This window comes from Kogia breviceps, chromosome 12 (genome assembly GCF_026419965.1).
Source record: "Kogia breviceps isolate mKogBre1 chromosome 12, mKogBre1 haplotype 1, whole genome shotgun sequence".
Taxonomy (NCBI): domain Eukaryota; kingdom Metazoa; phylum Chordata; class Mammalia; order Artiodactyla; family Physeteridae; genus Kogia; species Kogia breviceps.
In genome coordinates, this window is record NC_081321.1 from 77,694,824 (window position 1) to 77,712,613 (window position 17,790).

At 37.0% G+C, this 17,790-nt stretch overlaps 2 protein-coding genes across 17 annotated transcripts in view; one reads left to right on the forward strand and one right to left on the reverse strand.

Moving 5' to 3' along the window:
• PLXNC1 (plexin C1) overlaps positions 1-3,767 on the forward strand; it is a 149,563-nt gene extending 145,796 nt beyond the window's left edge. For all 3 annotated transcript variants that reach the window (XM_059081250.2, XM_067009868.1, XM_067009869.1), the window contains one exon: positions 1,133-3,767. In XM_059081250.2, the coding sequence (XP_058937233.1) occupies positions 1,133-1,237 (105 nt within the window). In that variant the 3' untranslated portion in view covers positions 1,238-3,767. The remainder of the gene's footprint in view (positions 1-1,132) is intronic.
• Positions 1-17,790, reverse strand: part of CEP83 (centrosomal protein 83) — a 142,426-nt gene that overhangs the window by 20,904 nt on the left and 103,732 nt on the right. For 9 of the 14 annotated variants that reach the window (XR_010835866.1, XR_010835867.1, XR_010835868.1 and 6 more), the window contains 5 exons: positions 8,263-8,366; positions 6,200-6,389; positions 5,053-5,205; positions 3,977-4,166; positions 804-846 (listed from right to left, as the gene is read on the reverse strand). Coding sequence is in view for 3 of the 14 variants with exons in the window: in XM_067009871.1 (XP_066865972.1) it covers positions 5,101-5,205; positions 6,200-6,389; positions 8,263-8,366 (399 nt within the window). In the remaining 11 variants the exon portion in view is untranslated. Of the gene's footprint in view, positions 1-803; positions 847-3,976; positions 4,167-4,206; positions 5,206-6,199; positions 6,390-8,262; positions 8,367-17,790 lie in introns of those variants that run through there. The other 5 variants (XR_010835863.1, XR_010835862.1, XM_067009871.1 and 2 more) reach the window with 5 other exon arrangements.

A 17,790-nucleotide genomic window follows, 5' to 3' on the forward strand; every position in this document is an offset into this window, starting at 1 on the left:
ACATTTTAAAAAATAGATATGAATCAGTCACCAGAATTTGGTTATAAAGCATTCTGTAGGTCTCAGGACAGCTCTGGCATCCCAAATGGCCAGAAAGGGAGGCCATGTCTGAGATGGGGGATCCTGGCACCAAGCCAGACCCTGCACGTGGCTGCTGCCCCTCATAGTTTTATTATGCTGATCGCCTTTGGACCAACCATTTACATTTCAGTTAATGGGGCCTATAGCCATACTGGCACGGTTAACTTTGATGAGTAAGTAGTGGTCCTAATAAAAGGGGCCTGCTTATGCTTGGTTGTAATCTGCTAAAATGAAAGCTAAGCTTGTTAAATCGCCTAGATTCTGTATTCAGTAGTTAAAGTATGACATATTTCTAACTTAAGCAACTATTTCAATAAACCATTCTCCTTTATGATTAATCCTCCTTAATCTGGATTTTTTTCTTTGGGAATTCACACAGACACAGTCATCAGATGCGCTGTTTCCAAAAATGTTAATTCCCCCTTCCCTGATTCCCCCCACTCAGTCATGCTGGGACAGGCTATCCATGTCAATGGTGAGAATAGCTCACCAATTCCATTTGCTACTTGAAGATCAAGTGAAGCACTAAGGTAGGGTAGAGGCAATGAGTTCCTTAAACATGATAAGCATCCCTCTTTCCAGGGGTCAGGGGTTAGAAGGGAAGGGAGGGGAGAGGAGGGACTACACCGCCCAGGAGGGGAGGGGAGGGGAGGGGAGGGAAGGGAAGTAGACGTCTCTGACCAGGATGCCCCTGCCTGCTGCATTTAAGAAGAAATACTTGCCTGCATGTTGGCTGCCCAGGAATGCTTGCTGTGCTTGGAATGGCTGTAACATAATGCATAAAACAGGGCCTTGAAAATTCTGGCCCCATATTTGTAAGCAAATAGTTTGGTATTTCTTGTGAGCTTCTATTTTAAACCTAAGCGTTGTTGATCCTGTGATAATGACTTAGCAAAACAACTTGCAAAGTGAGTATGTAAATGATTGAAGAAAATGTTGGCATCTGTTTAATACAGATTTTACCACTCACAGCATCAGGAATGCAAAAAAAAAAAAACAATTGTAATGCTAAAACCACAATATCTAAAATAACTGTTCTAATTGTCAACAGATTCTAAATAAACTAGAAAGAGAACGAGGGCTGGAAGAAGCTCAGAAACAACTCTTGCATGTAAAAGTCTTATTTGATGAAAAGAAGAAATGCAAGTGGATGTAAGCACTCTGGGGCCTGGCTTAATCTGGTAAAGTTCTTCAGACGACTTGGGAGCAAAATGGCTGCTTAAGCTACTCTGTGTCGTTAATTTTTTAAGTTTGCACATAGGTTCCACTTCGAGCACTGTCTTTTTTAAGAGAGCAAGGCACATGCACAGCTTTTAGAAAGCATACCAAGCACTGTGCCTGTGTGTGTACTGTGGGAGTGCTTCTGTACATAGAGTTGGAGTGGTTGTCACAAACAGCCTCCTTGTTCACAGAGAATACAGGGCCAGTAAGCAAGGGTCAGTATTGTTAACTACAGTCTCCACTTAAGCACAATGATATACGTGGTTTTGTTTGAAAACTACAGCTGTGTAGCACTTGTGAAGCACTTGTGACTACACTGCACCTCTGCAGACAAGGGACACTGCCAGTGATCAAAACAAAATGTGAAATCAGTCATCTGGAAACAAGGTAGGGGTGTTAGGGCAACCTTGAGGACTTGCAGCATTGAAACTTTCCCCGGTAGTTCTTGGAAAAGCTGACCGCAGAATTTGGTAGTGTGTACACTTAGCATTTGTGAGTGTGTGTGTGTTTTTAAACCAAAAACTAACAGTGTTGCAACATTGTTGAAAGGGCTCGTGTTTTTCAGTGGTCACGACTGTACTCCATGAAACTCACCTCCATTTCACTAAGGAACTCTAAAGCAAGGAGAGGGAGTAGGCTTCTTTAAATGCGACAGCATTTTATCCAGACACTTTAAAGTATGTACATTTTCTTCATTTTATTTTTTTCATATTAAATGTATTTGATAGTGGACATGTTGGCTATTGTTAAAAAAAAAAATCAGCTTATTTCTGTCTGAACACTTCGATCAGAACTGTCTGTGGAAGATTTAACCCACTCCCCTAATCCTACATCTCTATATTACTGTCTCCTTGCTTTAGATTTCTGGTGAACCCTGTGGTTATAAATACTTGTGTGTGATTAAAAAAAAATACATTTTACATTTCATGAAATTGCTGTTCACACTGGAGTATTATATATGAATATATATTTGAGGCCCATGGCCTAAAAAATATTAGTATACAACTTGGTATCTTAGTCTTACGATGTACTTTTTGAGAGTATTCCTCACAAGAGAAAGAGTTAACGAAAAACCTGTTTTATTCATGCCTTTTTTTAAAAGAATTCCCTATCTAGTTATACTGTAGTCTTTTTATTGCTGATTTTTTATTCCTGAATTTTTGCTGCTCATGACCAACTTTAATACCACTGTGTTTTCCTTCTATTAAACCAGAAGTAAAAAGTGTAATTGGCAACTAAAACTCTCCTTGTGGCACCTCTACCCTTGGTGCTCCAAATCCCAGATTGAGGAGAGAAATTTTTTCAAGTAGCAAATCAAACATTGATCACACATTCCTTAAAATCATTTACCAACACTGTATGGGATTATCAGGATTTAAATGTGAATTTGTCTTAAATGAATGCAGTTCTTTTTGCTCCTCACTATCTGGTAAAGAGTGAGAGGTGACACCTCACAAACTGATCAGAGAAAATAAGCATTTATTGCCCTGATAGGCACCTTCCCAATCCTGTCGCTTTTGACCATTATCTGTCCAATGGACACACCTCAAAAATACTACCAAATAGGTTACTTATGAAGGTGAGAGGTCTGGTCCCCATCTAAGGCTGCTACAGTCTTGATGTGAAGGGGTTCACAAGAGAACAGTAGGAGAGTTGAGAGCCAAGGGTAGGAGAGTTGCCCAGAAGACTTCCCTTCTTTAGGGTACAGAAATGCTAAGAAATCTCAAAGGATCAGTTACAGCTTTATCTAAGTATTCAGTAAATGCTACATGAGGGTGTCCCTGTCCAGCTCTCTGGCACATGAGTCCTGTGTGGAGACTTACCTTCTTTTCCAGGGACTGTGCTGCTGGGAACTTTGGGCAAGTCACTTACCTCTTTGTGCCTCAATTTCTGTATAATATTTCTAAGCTACCTCACTGAGGTGGTGTGAAGATTCACTAATGTATGTAGCGTGTTTGTCAATCCTCCAGTGAAAAGCACTATCTGGATCACATTAGCCAAATGCAGTAAATGGCCAAATTAGATGTGTGCTGAAGACAATCAGTCACTGGGTCTATATTAAACAGCAACCAGAGAAACAAATGGCAAACATTGTCTATTTTCAAGTTTCTTTGCATATTTTTTTGGTGCAAAACCATTTATAAACAACTTTCTTTTTCTAACACTAGTGTCTACAGCAGCATTTAAAAATTAATTCTGTTACCTTTTTCTGTATTAGGGATTTAAAGTCTATTTCTTATTGTATACCTGGTTGAAGCCGTTCTTGGAGATGAATGTTTTAAATGTCTATATCCAAAAATAAACATTTTGATGTAAATGTGGACTGTTTTTGTCTTTTTTTTCCTCCTTCAAATTTTCTAGTTATAATAGATTTTTAAATTCTGAGTGGCTCCATAGAAATTATTTTTCAAAAACAAAGTGTCACTGTATACACTCTGTAAATTAGCAGCTATATATATAGTTAAGTAAATCTAGTTTCTTCTAAATGATGTTAAGGCTGCACAATTTCACTCCTGGCCTCCGCTATCAATTAACTTGGACTTTTGAATGTGAAGACTTCTGGATAATGAACATTCCACTTAGTCCTGCAGACTTGAGCTTTGCCTTGTTGACGTGAAGTTATTCCAGCAGAATGCCTTAAAAATGTTACATAAAAAAGCAAATGGGGACTTACCTGGTGGCGCAGTGGTTAAGAATCCACCTGCCAATGCAGGGGACACGGGTTCGAGTCCTGGTCCGGGAAGATCCCACACGTCACAGAGCAACTAAGCCAGCCCGCGGCCCTAGAGTCCGTGCTCCACAAGAGAAGCCACCGCAATGAAAAGCCCACGCACTGCAATGAACAGTAGTCCCTGCTCCTGCAACTAGAGAAGGCCCGCGTGCAGCAACGAAGACCCAACACGGCCGAAAATGAATAAATAAATTTATAAAAAAAAAAAAAAAGTAAATGATGGCATACTTAGGGACACACAGAAATAAAACATTTATAACAGTTTGTTAGATCCAAAACAGTAGGAGGCAAAGTTAAAAACCAGCAATATTTCTAAAGGGACCCCACTGGGTTCAAGTTTTACAATGAATGGCCTTTGTTTTATACAGCCACAGGATTTAATTATTTGTACTTTGTTATTTTCTATCAATCCTAACCCAACGAAGCCAAAATTAGTGAGATCTTCTACACTGTATGGTTAAAACAAAATTAAACACAAAACAATAGTTAGAAAAATATTTATTAAGCTCTTTAATAAATTATGTGCACACAGCTTTTAGAAAAGGGAGTGTTTTATAATATATATCTAGGTATCTATTTTTTTATACTAACTCTAAAATTGTCATTTTTCAAGAACTAGAGGTTTATAATTCATATATAGTAAACCAGAAAATGTTCACTGACCCTGTTATTGCCAAGCATCTCAAAGAAGAGGAAGAGGGAATTCAAGATGGGCATGTTTTAGGCAAAATGCCAAAAAATTCAACAAAATAAGATTAATAAAATAATTTAAAAACTTGATTCCCTAATGAGTTCCTTTTATTTGTTCATTTATTTCACATTCTCAAAGGGTTGTCAATAATATTCTAAATATCTCTGAAGCTGCTTTAGTGCTTCACTTATCATTAGTATAACCCTAAAATCCTGACATTCATTCAATACATCATGTACTGGTACCTTCTCTTGAGGCACATTCAAGTGTTTTGGCAAACAGTAATAAAGTATCTAAATACCACATACATTAAAACTTCAAGCCTTACTGAGTCACTGATTTTGATCCCTTTTGATATGCCTTTTCTCCAAGAAAATCATTCCCCAGGAAATCCAAGTTCCTCTAGTTGTTTTCTTTGTGTTGTTTCTAGTTCTTCTAGTCTTTTGCGAAGTAGAGAGAGTTCCCTTTGATGCTGCTCCTCCTTAAAAGCACAGAAAGAGGGGGAAAAAAAAAAAAAGAAAAGAAAAAGCACACCGAAAAAGACTGTTAGAAAAACTGGTGGAAAAATAACCATGAAGCAGTGGCCTCAGTGCCTCTTTTTTTCAGGCCTGCAACATCTGGCAAGAAAAGGATGACAATTTTAGCAGTCTAAGAACACCAGCATGGTCTAGACTACCAACTAGTCCTCGCTTCTCTCCTGCCTCTGGCTGTAGCCTTCAGCAAAAACCCAAAGTCTGTTCCTCTCTAGGCGTAAAATGCACCAGGGAGTGAATTAGACAATAGTAATGTAGGGCTCAGCTGTACTTATATGGCAACTTTCTAATGTGATGAGAGTTTAATAGCAGTTTATCATATAAACAAAGCACTTCATCTGAGATTCAATTCAGTGACTTACAACATTAAAAATCTCCAGTGCTTACAACATTACAAAATGTCATTGCTTATTAACAGTTCATCTTCTGAAAATCATCCAATCAATTTGATTCCATCAACATCTCAGGGATCTGATAAAGTAGAACCATCTCAGGTTTTGGAATTAGACAAATTTAGGTATGAAACTCAACTCTCACTTAGCTATGACCTTAGTCAAGTCACTTCACCTCTCTGACTCAGCTTCCTCATCTGCAAGCTGGGAATACTAATACCTTCCCTCAAAGCATTTTTCATTAGGATTAAATATTGTATGGAAAATACATAGTGCAGTACATTTGTGTAAATGTTGGTAGTAATTAGTATTATATGAGTGACTACAAACTCAACAGTTATTAAAAAACTTACCAGTTAAGCTTCTTCCTTTCAATTGCCCAATAGGAGACTTTACTCCTAGTACCATCACTAAAGGATAGGATAGACTCAAATCCACTCTGCCTCTCAGGAGATTTTTCTGGTAAAGATTTAGGTTTTTAACTATTTAAACAGGTAAAAACTTATGGAAATATTTATCTAACTTTTTTCCCTAAAATAAATGCTCATACCTGAATATGAGGAGGAAAGGATAGTTCCATGCCTGGAATCACAGTTGATGACTGAAAGCTAACAGGATTGATGGATGCTGTTGAAGGTATGTTAGGACCCAAAATTAAACTTCGAAATTCATTATGTCTTCTCTGTATATCCTTTAGTCTTTTTTGAAGCCTTGTATATTCTTCAAATGGAACATTTTGTCTTAAAAAGAGAAAGTGTTTCTGTTGTTTAATAGTTACATTCTATTGAAGAACGGTATGAGTCATAGAACAATTTTAACTGGAAGAGAAGGATTTCTAAATTATAAGATTTATCTATATATAATATACATATAAAATTTGGTTTATCTAGAAAGATAAACAGAAACATGATATGACATCTTAATTATATGTGTTACTGTTGGCCCTGCAGGCTATCAACTGATTTTAAAGTTTTATTTGCCAATTAATCAAAGGTTAAAAATCTTTTGATACTTTTACTTTCATTTCCACTTTATTCTGCCAACCAATGAATCCTGAAACTAAAAGGAGACTCCTTAAACCAAAAGGGTGCCTTATTTTACTGCAGGAATCAAATAGAAATAGAGAAAATACTAGGTTGAATCTTTTTTTAAAAAAAAGGAATTATTTGTTTATTTATGGCTGTGTTGGGTCTTTGTTGCTACACGTGGGCTTGCTCTAGTTGCAGTGAGTGGGGGCTACTCTTCATTGCAGTACTTGGGCTTCTCATTGCAGTGCATTCTCTCTTGTTGCAGAGCACAGACTCTAGGGCTTCAGTAGATGTGGCTCGTGGGCTCTAGAGCTCAGGCTCAGTAGTTGTGGTGCATGGGCTCTAGAGCACAGGCTCAGTAGTTGTGGCACACGGGCTTAGTTGCTCCACAGCATGTGGGATCTTCCTGGACCAGTGCTCGAACCCGTGTCCCCTGCACTGGCAGGCAGATTCTTAAACACTGTGCCACCAGGGAAGCCCTAGGTTGAATCTTATGAATGCCATTTTTGTAGGTGAAATATGGTCAAATATAACAAAGTTTATATTGTCCAATTTAATTTTTTAAAATATACCTAATGACAAAGGTAAAGCTACCCAACTTTAGGGGAAAATGACATGGATTAAAAAAACACTTTTCAGGACTTCACAGATCACCACCTTTTTGGACATAAATTTCCTGACGATCAATCACACCAGTAATCAAATATAGTTTCAAAACCATTCGAAGTTCTAGGCAATCTGTGCCATAGCTGCCCAATCTTGAATTGGTAACACCTCCTCCATAACCATTAATTTTGAAATATTAAGTTGAATTTTGTTTTAGAATGAATTTGGTGGCTTCTTACTTTGGAACAGAGAGTATTATAAAGTTGGCATTTATTCCACAGTCTAGAAACCTCTTGGATGTTCTAAAAAAACACAACTGTTCACATTTTGGTAATAATTATACCCAAGAAGACCAGTGCACATTATAAAACATCACTGCTTGCTATGCAGGCAATTACCATTACAGAAATGTCTGATACTGTCTAAATGCTTAAGACTACTTCTAATTACCTGAATTTGAAAAGATTTTATTAACTTGAATCACATGGGTCATACAGTGCCACTACCACTAACTTAATATGGTAAATCTTCTCTGCTCAAAAATGCTAATGATGCAGATTATTAGCTGTGCTTGGATGTAAATGAAAAACCAGAAGCTACTGCCCAATATTTTCCATACCAAAAAATTAAAAAACTGAACTTTGATTCAAAGTTGTGGACACAATTTTAGAACTCATAATCACTAAACTGTCTTGTCTCAGCAGCAAGGATTCACGCCACTCCTGGCTACCAAAGCCACTGACTGACCTCTCCTGTCAGTCCCAACTGTAATACAAATGCATGTGTTAAAGACCTTTTGGTTTGAAGAAACATTCAATCAGAAAAAAAATAGCAAAGATAATAAATTAGGAGTCTAATGAATAGTTTTAGAATTCTTTTAAATGTATATTTTGAAAGAAACCCAAGTGCATTATACTTAAACAAAGTTGTATAATATCAAAATAGCCACATGGGGTATGTATACATACAAACACATTACCTATTTAACACCTGATTTTCTGTTTCTAATTCTTCTCTCTTTGCCTCCAAGACTTCTACCTTTTCCTGCATTCTCTTCAACTTGTTTTCATGAAGAGATTTTCTCTAGAAAAAGAGAAACAATTAATATGAGCAACTATGGTAATACATACTCTCCTATTTGAACAAAGCTATATAGTGAATATTTTACTCACCAAAACAATTTTATTTAGAGATGAGTATTTTCAGGGAATACTAGGAGCAAAGATTAGTAGATACGATGCTTACTAAAAATTTTAAAGATAATAAAACACAGATCTACCTCACATCCTCAACGTGACAAACAGAACTATTATAAATGTCAAACCAGAAAATTGATATCAATAAGGAAATTGTGCAAATAAAAAATCTAGGAAGGGAAGGAGTCAAATTTTACTAATGAGTTTGCCTGTCACCTCATAATCATGACTCTTCATTTTCCCAGAAGATTATCATGAGTTTAAAACAACTATAAATTTAAAATTTAAAAGCATGTTTGCAACTGATAAATTGCTACCGAAGTAGTAAATTAAAGGATCAGACAGATAAGATTATGGATGCATTTCAGTTTGAAAGCATGCCTTTCTAAATATTAAAAAGAAAAAAATTTAAACTTCACAAAGGGAAAATTTTCTAATATGGAAAAATCTATGTATAACGCAAAAGTAGTAAATGAAAAAGGGTAATACTTTTTCAGTTTTATAAACAGGTTGTTTTTATTTTTTACAGAAAAACACCTATAAATGTTGACAATCACTTAGTAGCTACAGACCTTTTAGATTTTTGGTTTCTAACTCTTTACCTAAGTATAACAGGCTTACAGAAAAATGCACATAATGTAAATGTAAAGCAAAATGTAAAACCACGAAGCAAATGCTGGTGTTGTTACCTCACAGGTCAAGAGCACTGCCGTACCAAAAGGGCCCCTACCCTTCCCTCCTTTCAATCTCTACCCCCTCTGTCCTCTGAAAAGGTAACCAACTAATTTACTTCCAAAGCTGTAGTTTAGTTTTGCATATTTTTGAACTTCATACAAATGGAGTCACAGTGCACATTCTTTTACAGATGGCTTTTTTCTTTCACTCAATACTGCGAGATTTATTCATGTTACTGCTTACAGGTATAGCTCATTCATCTCCTACCCTGGCCCAGGAACCACCCTTCTGTCCTTTATTAGCACAAGTATGTATATATTTACAGGTGACTCAGGACTCTGTCTATTCATTCACCTACCCACATCAAAGAAATCATACACTATATACACTTCTGTTTCTGGTTTTTTGGTTGTTGTTCAACATTTTATCCCTATGACTTAGACATGTTATTGCATGTCACAGTTCCTCTCTACTGTTATGCTGTTATCCATTTTACAAACACACTATATTTTATCCCTTCTCCTACTGATAAGAATTTGAATTGTTTTCTACTTTGAAGCTACTATGAATAAAGTTTGATGAACATTCCTGAATATGTTTTTGGTAGATATATGTCCTCATTTCTCTTTGAGTATATACCCAGGAATGAGTCATACAGTATACATATGTTTTATCTTTAGTAAAAACTGTCAGTTTTCTAGAGTGGTTCTAACTAATGACTAATTACATGCCCACCAGCAATATACGAGAGTTCTAATTGCTCTACATCCTTACCAACACTTGGTGTGGTCAGTCTTTTTAAATTTTAGCTACTCTGGTGGAATAGAATAATGTGTCACTGTAGCTTTAATTTGCATTTTTCTGTTATCTGATGAGGGTGATTACCTTTTCTTATGCATACTGACCATCTGGATATCCTTTTTTTGTGAAGTGCTTGTCTTAGTCTTTTGCCTGTTTAAAAAAATTTTTTTTTGAGTAATCTGTTTCTTATTTGTAGGAGTTCTTTATATATTCAGAATATGAATCCTTTGTCAGATATTTGTGTTGCAGATTGACCTTCTCTCAGTGTGTGGTAACATTTTTTCCCATAAGAGTGTCATTTTATAAAAAGAAGTCCTTAATTATAATAAAATCCAAATTATCAACCATATCTTTTACAGTTAGTGCTTTTTATGTCCTGTTTAAAAAAATCTTATCCCAAGATCTTAAGATTTTCTCCCCAAGTTTTTTTCTAGCAGCCTTATTTTTTTTAACTTGTCACATTTGGGTCTGCGGTTCATTTTTATCTAATTAGGTTGGGTTAATGATAACCAATTGACTCCACATCCTTAAAGGACCATCCTTTCCCTATTGAAAGGCAGTGGTACTTCGTGGTAAGTCAGGTGTTCATATACTATTTCTGGACTGTATTCTGTTCCATTTGTCTGTCTATCCTTATGCCAATACCACACTTTTAATGACTGTAGCTTAAAGTAAATCTTGATATCTAGTAGTGTTAAGTCCTCCAGCTTTGTTGTTTTTCTTCAAGATTGCCTTGGTTGTTCTAGTCCTTTGTACTTTCATATGAATTTTGGAATCTACTTTCCAATTTCTACAAGGAAAACTAATGACATTTTGATTAGGATTGCATTCAATCTACAGATCAGTTTGGGAAGAACTGACATCTTAATAATATTGAGTCTTTCAAATCAAGCGTGGTATAGTTTCCCTTTATCTAGGTCTTCTTTAGTTTTTCTTACAATATTTGCCTATCTTTTATTAGATTTGTTCCTAAATATTTTATATTTTTTATGCTAATGTAAATGGTATATATTTTATTTTCTAACTGTGTATGTAAAGAAAGAACTGATCACAGAAATGCAAGTCAAAACCACAATGAGATATCACCTTGCAACTGTCAGAATGGCTATCCTCAAAAAGATAAGAAACAACAAGTGTTGGTGAGAATGTGGAGAAAAGGGAACCCTCATGCACTGTCGGTGGGAATGTAAATTTATGCAGCCACTATGGAAAATAACACGAGTTCCTCAAAAATTTAAAAATAGAACTACCAGCAATTCCACTTCTGGGTATTTAGTGGAAAAAAACCAAAAACAATATCTTGAAAAGGCATATGCACCCCCATGTTCATTGCAGCAGTATTTACAACAGCCAAGACATGGAAGCAACGTAAGTGTCCATCAATGGATAAATGGATAAAGAAGATGTGATACACACACTGGAATATTATTCAGCCATAAAAGAGAAGAAAATCTTGCCATTTGTGCCAATATGGATGGACCTTAAGGGCATTTTACTAAGTGAAATAAACCAAATACCACATAATCTCACTTACATGTGGAGTCTTTAAAAATAAAATAAGCTCAAAGATACAGAGAACAGACTGGCAGTTGCCAGAGGCAGGGGCTGGGGGGTGGGTGAAATGGGTGAAGGAGGTCAGAATGTACAAACTTCCGGTTATAAAATAAATAAGTCCTGTGGATGTAAAGTACAGCATGGTGACTATAGTTAATGATACTGCATTGCATATTTGAAAGTTGCTGAGCAATATCTTAAAAGTTCTCATTACAAGAAAAAAAATTCTGTAGCTGTGTATGGTGATGGATGTTAACTAGACTTATTGTGGTAATCATTTTGCAATATATATATAAATACCAAATTTTCTCTATGGAAGGTTTTAAATTAAGGAGTCCATTTCCCTAATGGATACAGGACTATTTAGATTTCCTAATTCTTCTTGTATTAGTTTTGTTGAGATGTTCAAGGAATTTGTTCATCAAAATTGCATAATTAACACAGTTGTTCTTATAATATCTTTTTGTTTTAATATCTATAAGATGTATAGTGATACCCCTTTTTCATTCATTATATTGTCCATTTGTATTTATTCATCTCCCTACCTCCCTACTTTATGAGGAGTTTGGGGAGAAGCCATTTTATCAATCTTTTCAGATTGATCAGCTCTTGGCAAGTTAAATTTTCTCTATTGTACAATCTCTGCTTCATTGATTTCTGCTCTTGCCTTGAGGAGGCAGATGAGGATGCTGTTAAATCTATACACAGAGTTCATAATTCAGTTATTGTGTTTTTTAGTTCTGAACCTGCCATTTTAAAAAATGTTTTCTAGTTTTCTGGTCAATTCTCAAGCATTTCTTTTATTTCTGAACATCTACAACATGGTAATTTTAAATTCTGTATCTGATAACTCCATTACCTGGATCCCCTATGGGGGGTTTCTTTATATTGATTGCTACTTCTCTTGATTTTCAATGTTATTTCCTCATGCAGCTATTTTTAAAATTATTATTAATAGAAATTTGTTAAATTGATGAACCAATACTGATACATTCTTAACTAAAGTCCACAGTTTACATTGTCACTCTGTGTTGTTCAGTTCTATGGTTTTGTCAAATGCATACTGTCCTGTATGCACTACTGCAGTATCATACAGAATAGTTTCACTGCCCTAAAAATACCCTGTGCTCTACCTATCCATCCCTACTTCCTACCCCACAAAATATCAATCACTGATTTTCTTTCTGTCTCCATAGTTTTGCCTTTTCCAGAATGTCATATATTTGAAATCTTACAGTGTATAGTCTTTTTGGACTGGCTTTTTTCATTTAGCAATATGCATTTAAGGTTCTTCCATGTCTCTGCATGGCTTAATAGCTCACTTCTTTTTGTCACTGGATAATATTCTCTTGTATGGATATAGCAAAGTTTTTTAACCTTTACATACTGAAGGACATATTGCTTGCTTCCAAGTTTTGGCAATAATGAATAAAGCTGCTACAAACGTTTGTGTGCAGTTTTTTTTTGTGTGTGAACATACATTTTCAACTCATCTGAATAAATACCTAGGAGCATGACTGCTGGACTGTATGGCCAGACTATGTTTTAACTTTGTAAGAAACTGCTGAAGTGTCTTCCAAAATGGCTGTACCATTTTACAATCCCACCAGCAATAAATGAAAGTTTCTATTGTTCCATATCCTTACCAGCATTTGGTTCTGTCAGTGTTTTGGATTTTAGCCATTCTAATGGATGTGCAGTAGTATCTCTGTTTATTTTTTACTTAGAGCTAGACATTACATTTTAAAAACTGAGGAAATAACTGAAGTCTACAATGCTGGTTTCCCTTAAAGCATATTTACATTTGTTTCTTGCAGGCAGCTAGGAACACTACCAACAGGGGTTAATTTAATCTAATTATAAGGACAGATTATCTGAAGCTGTGCTTCAATGCCTGCAAGGGCCAGGCTACTTGCAGTTAGTTCACTCTTAGTCCAAGAGCATCACCCCTTCATGGTCTCAACCCACAGAACTAGTAGACTCAGACCTGAGACCCTCTCTCTGGCAGATTCTCAACTCCAATTTTTGGTCCCCAAGCCCTACGAGGTTGTCAAAAGCTTTGCTTCACTTCTCAGCCTCTCAGCTGTCTCTTCTAGAACTGGCAGCTTCCTCTAAGGGAAAAGCAGCCCCAAATGCTGAGCTCACCTCTCCAGGTTTCCCATCTCTCCAGGATCTTGGCCTCTTAATTCTTCACTGCCCTTCATGGAGATATTTTTAAAAATATTTTGTCTGATTCTTCTAGTTCTCATGTGGAGAGCTGATCCACATATTTCCTAGTCTGTCATTATCAAAAGCATATGCTCCTTTTAGGTATTTTAGTTCAACTAACAGCAGACATTTTAAAGATGGAAATGCTTAATACTTCATTATTATATGATTATATAAACCTGCAATCTTAAAATCTAGTTCTATTTCTCCATTTGTACTGCTCATTTATTTGTTTTTGTTTTTTTTTTGTGGTACGCGGGCCTCTCACTGCTGTGGCCTCTCCCGTTGCGGGGCACAGGCTCCGGACGCGCAGGCTCAGTGGCCATGGCTCACGGGCCCAGCCGCTCCGCGGCATGTGGGATCTTCCCGGACCGGGGCACGAACCCGTATCCCCTGCATCGTCAGGCGGATTCTCAACCACTGCGCCACCAGGGAAGCCCTGTACTGCTCATTTAAATTGTAGTAAAATACGAATTTTTTCACTCTCATCTTCAAATCTTAAGCATGTATAATTTATACACACACAGAGTGCACACTTAACTGGGCCCTACATTAACCATAGTTAATACAAAATACAGGGATTTCTGAAGGGAATTCCAGTCATAAAATACAAAATCTTGAGAAAAGGCTTTTTTAGAAAGGATAAGAAATGAATTAAGAAGAATCTGTAATTCTGTAAGAATGTGGATTCCCCTGATGGTTCTCCAGCAGGGGAATTGATGGGTGAAAGCATTGTTTTGAAAAGATTAATATGGTATCAGTGTATAGGATGGACTCTGAAGTTTGCCTCTTAAGAGGCAAATCTGGAGATAAGCTTCCTGAAGACAGGGTTCAGGACAATGTTGTCCTCATCCTCATCACTGTAAAAACAACCAACCATTTACTGAGCACTACTCTTTGCCAGGAACTGAGTTAGAATGCAGCAGAAGAATTGGACAGCTGGTTGACTAGTAGACCCAATGAATGCCTTAGACCGTTGGTACCTGGAAATCCTACTAATTTCCCTAATCCAATCACTCTCCCAAACTCTTACATTCTTTCACAACTTCTTGTCTCTTCTCAAATCTGAGTGGAGGTGACCCAGATTCTTTTTTGCATTGAGGAAATAGCAGCAATCAGTAGAGAATTTCCACTACATCCATGAATTTATCAGGAACTTACAATCACATATTTTGTCTTCTTTCCAGGTACAATAGATACATTGTGTTTCTATCCCTTCCCCCTCTGAATTGAATCTAATGCCCTTCTGCCTACTAAAAGATATCATCCCTTCATTTGCCCCCTCTTTCTCCTGAATCATCAATTTTCCCCGTGCTACTTAATCATCCTATAATTTCTCCCTTCTTAAAAGAAGCCTTTGCTCCCACAATGCTACCTATTACCCCAGTTCTCTGTTCTTCACAACAAAACTCCTTCAACAAACTATATTCCATTTCAATCAGACCTGCATACCTATTACTCCACAGAAACAACTCTTGACAAAGCCAACAATTACCAGTCAAATGGATTCTTAGTCTTCATCTTACTATTTTATCATCTTACCACTGTGAAATAAAATTCATATTTATGGCAAGACAAGAAAAATTTAAACATAAAAATTCTTCTCTGCGCTTTGGCCTCCCCTCTCCCCTCACTGTGTCTTGTGTATCTGCATTATGCATTGACCAAAGCTCCCCCATCAGCAGGAATACCTGCTCAATCATAAACAGCAACATTCTCCTAGCATCAACACGACAATGCCTTAAAAGAGAACATTCCTTCTTGATTATAAAGGATCACATGACCCACCACAATGGCACTAAAATCTGGATTTTGTAAATCAATAATAGGTCATTTAATGTACAGCCCTCTGTCTCAAAAAACTTAAATAAACTGTATCTTGACTTCTAACGGGCAGAACAGTTCTCAGAGCTTTCTGAGATGCTCTTCTTGGTTTTTAACCCTCAAATTTGTCTTGAATAAAATTTTCCAATTCTTTCTTAGGTTGCCTGATGAATTTTTCATCGACACTATAATGTCATTTGACACAGCTAATCCTTCTTGAAGCATTTTTCTTCATTTGGCATCTAATACTTTCTTGGTTCTTTTCCTATCATATTGGCCACTCCTTCTCAGTCTCCTCAACTTCACAACTTCTGAAGTTTGGAATTCCTCAAAACTCAATCCTCAAACCTGTTCTTTTCTGTCTTCCTTCACTTTCTAGGTGACCTCATTTAATCCCATTGCTTTCAATACCATTTACATGCTGATAAGTCCCAAATCTTTATCTCTAGCCTAGTCCTCTTCCCTGAAGCCCTGATTCATGTATTCACCAGAATACTTAGTATCTCCACTTGGAAGTCTAAGGGGAATCTCAAAGAGTTAATGTGTCCAAAAGAGGCATCTTTATTTTATCCCTAAACCTGTTCCTTCCAAGGTCTTTCCCATGTCAGTAAACGGCAATTCTATTTTAACCACGTGCTCAAGCCCAACATCTTAGTCATCTTTGATTTATGTCTTTAATACCCTATAACCATTGTAAGTTCTACCTTTAAAAATATATACAGAATCTGACCACAAGTCTACTACTAGTTCTCTACATCTCTCATCTGAACTACCGAAAAGTGGTCTTCCTGAGTCCTGTTTGCCCCTCTACACAACAGCCAGAGATTCTCCTGAAAATATAATTCAGATTATAGCATTTCTCAATTCAGAACTCTCCAGTGTGTTCCTATCTCATTCAGAATAAAAACCAAAAAAAGCCCCTACATCACCTAGCCTCCTACTACTTCTCTCCATTCCAGCCACCCAGGTCTCCCTCCTTGTATTCCTTCAACATACTGAGCAGACTCCTGCCTCTCTCTTTTACTTTCTAGTCCCTCTGGAACATTCTTCCCTTATATACAAAATATGGCCTCCCCCTTCTTTCCTCAAGGTCTCTGCTCAAACGTTACTTTATCAGAGGCTTCTCTGATCACCTATATAAAACAATGCCCTCTATCCCCCTTAGTTTTCCTCTTAGCACACATCTCCACCTGACATTTGTTTCTTTACTCCGTGTCTCCCATCCACTACAACATAAGCTCCTCAGTGCAAAGTCTTTATTTCTGTAACCCTGTGAATAAAACAGTACCTGGTATAATACATAGTAGGTTCTCAATAAATCTGTTGAGTAAACTGACTAAACGAACATAGAGAAACCTTGTAGTGAAGAGAGTCTGAGCTAGGATGTTGCAATAAGAATAAAAAGAAATGAAGTGGGGAAAATGTGAGATACATTATAAAGGAAGAATTCACAGGCTCTAGTGACTATACTGGGTAGAACAGTGTCTCCCAAATATTTATGTTTACTCAGAATCTCAGAATGTGACTATGATATAAGAAGAAATATATTTGGTCTTTGCCCTGGGCTTCTGGCACAGAGCTCCTAAAACCCATGGAATTTCCTGAGTCATAGGAGCATCTTTTGCTATTCATAACCAGCCCTTTGCAATCATACCTCAGTTAATACTAATGAGTTAACTTAGGGTGGGACCCTAGGTAATCTCAAAATAGAGCTACAGTCACTAGAAAGAGCAAGTGGTATAAAGAAGGTAGGAACTTGCAGCACTATTCCCACCTCCCACTCTCCACCCTCCACTTCTGGGAGTGGCGGAACTGGAGATTGATATCTATTAAAAACTCTTGAACAAGGATACCTGGAAAGCTTCTAATATAGTGAATACACTGATTTGCTAGAAGGGTGGCACTCCCAGAGCGGGCACCCCTCTCCCTCCATACTCTATACATCTCTTCTATTTGGGTGTTCCTGAATTGTATCCTTTCTAATAAACCAGTAAATACAAGTAAAGTTTTCCTGAGTTCTATAAACCTGGGTGGGGGGTGTTATGGGAACCCCAATTTATAGTCATTGGTCAGCAGTGCAGATGGCTAAGGACCTGACACCTGACATGGGGTTAGTCTTAAGGCTGAACCCTTTAATTTGTGGAATCTGATGTAGTGTCAGAATTTAACTGAATGATTGGCACCCAGTTGGTGTCCAGAGAATTAGATAATTGGTTCTTGGTGTTGGAAAACACTCCAGAGTGACCTTA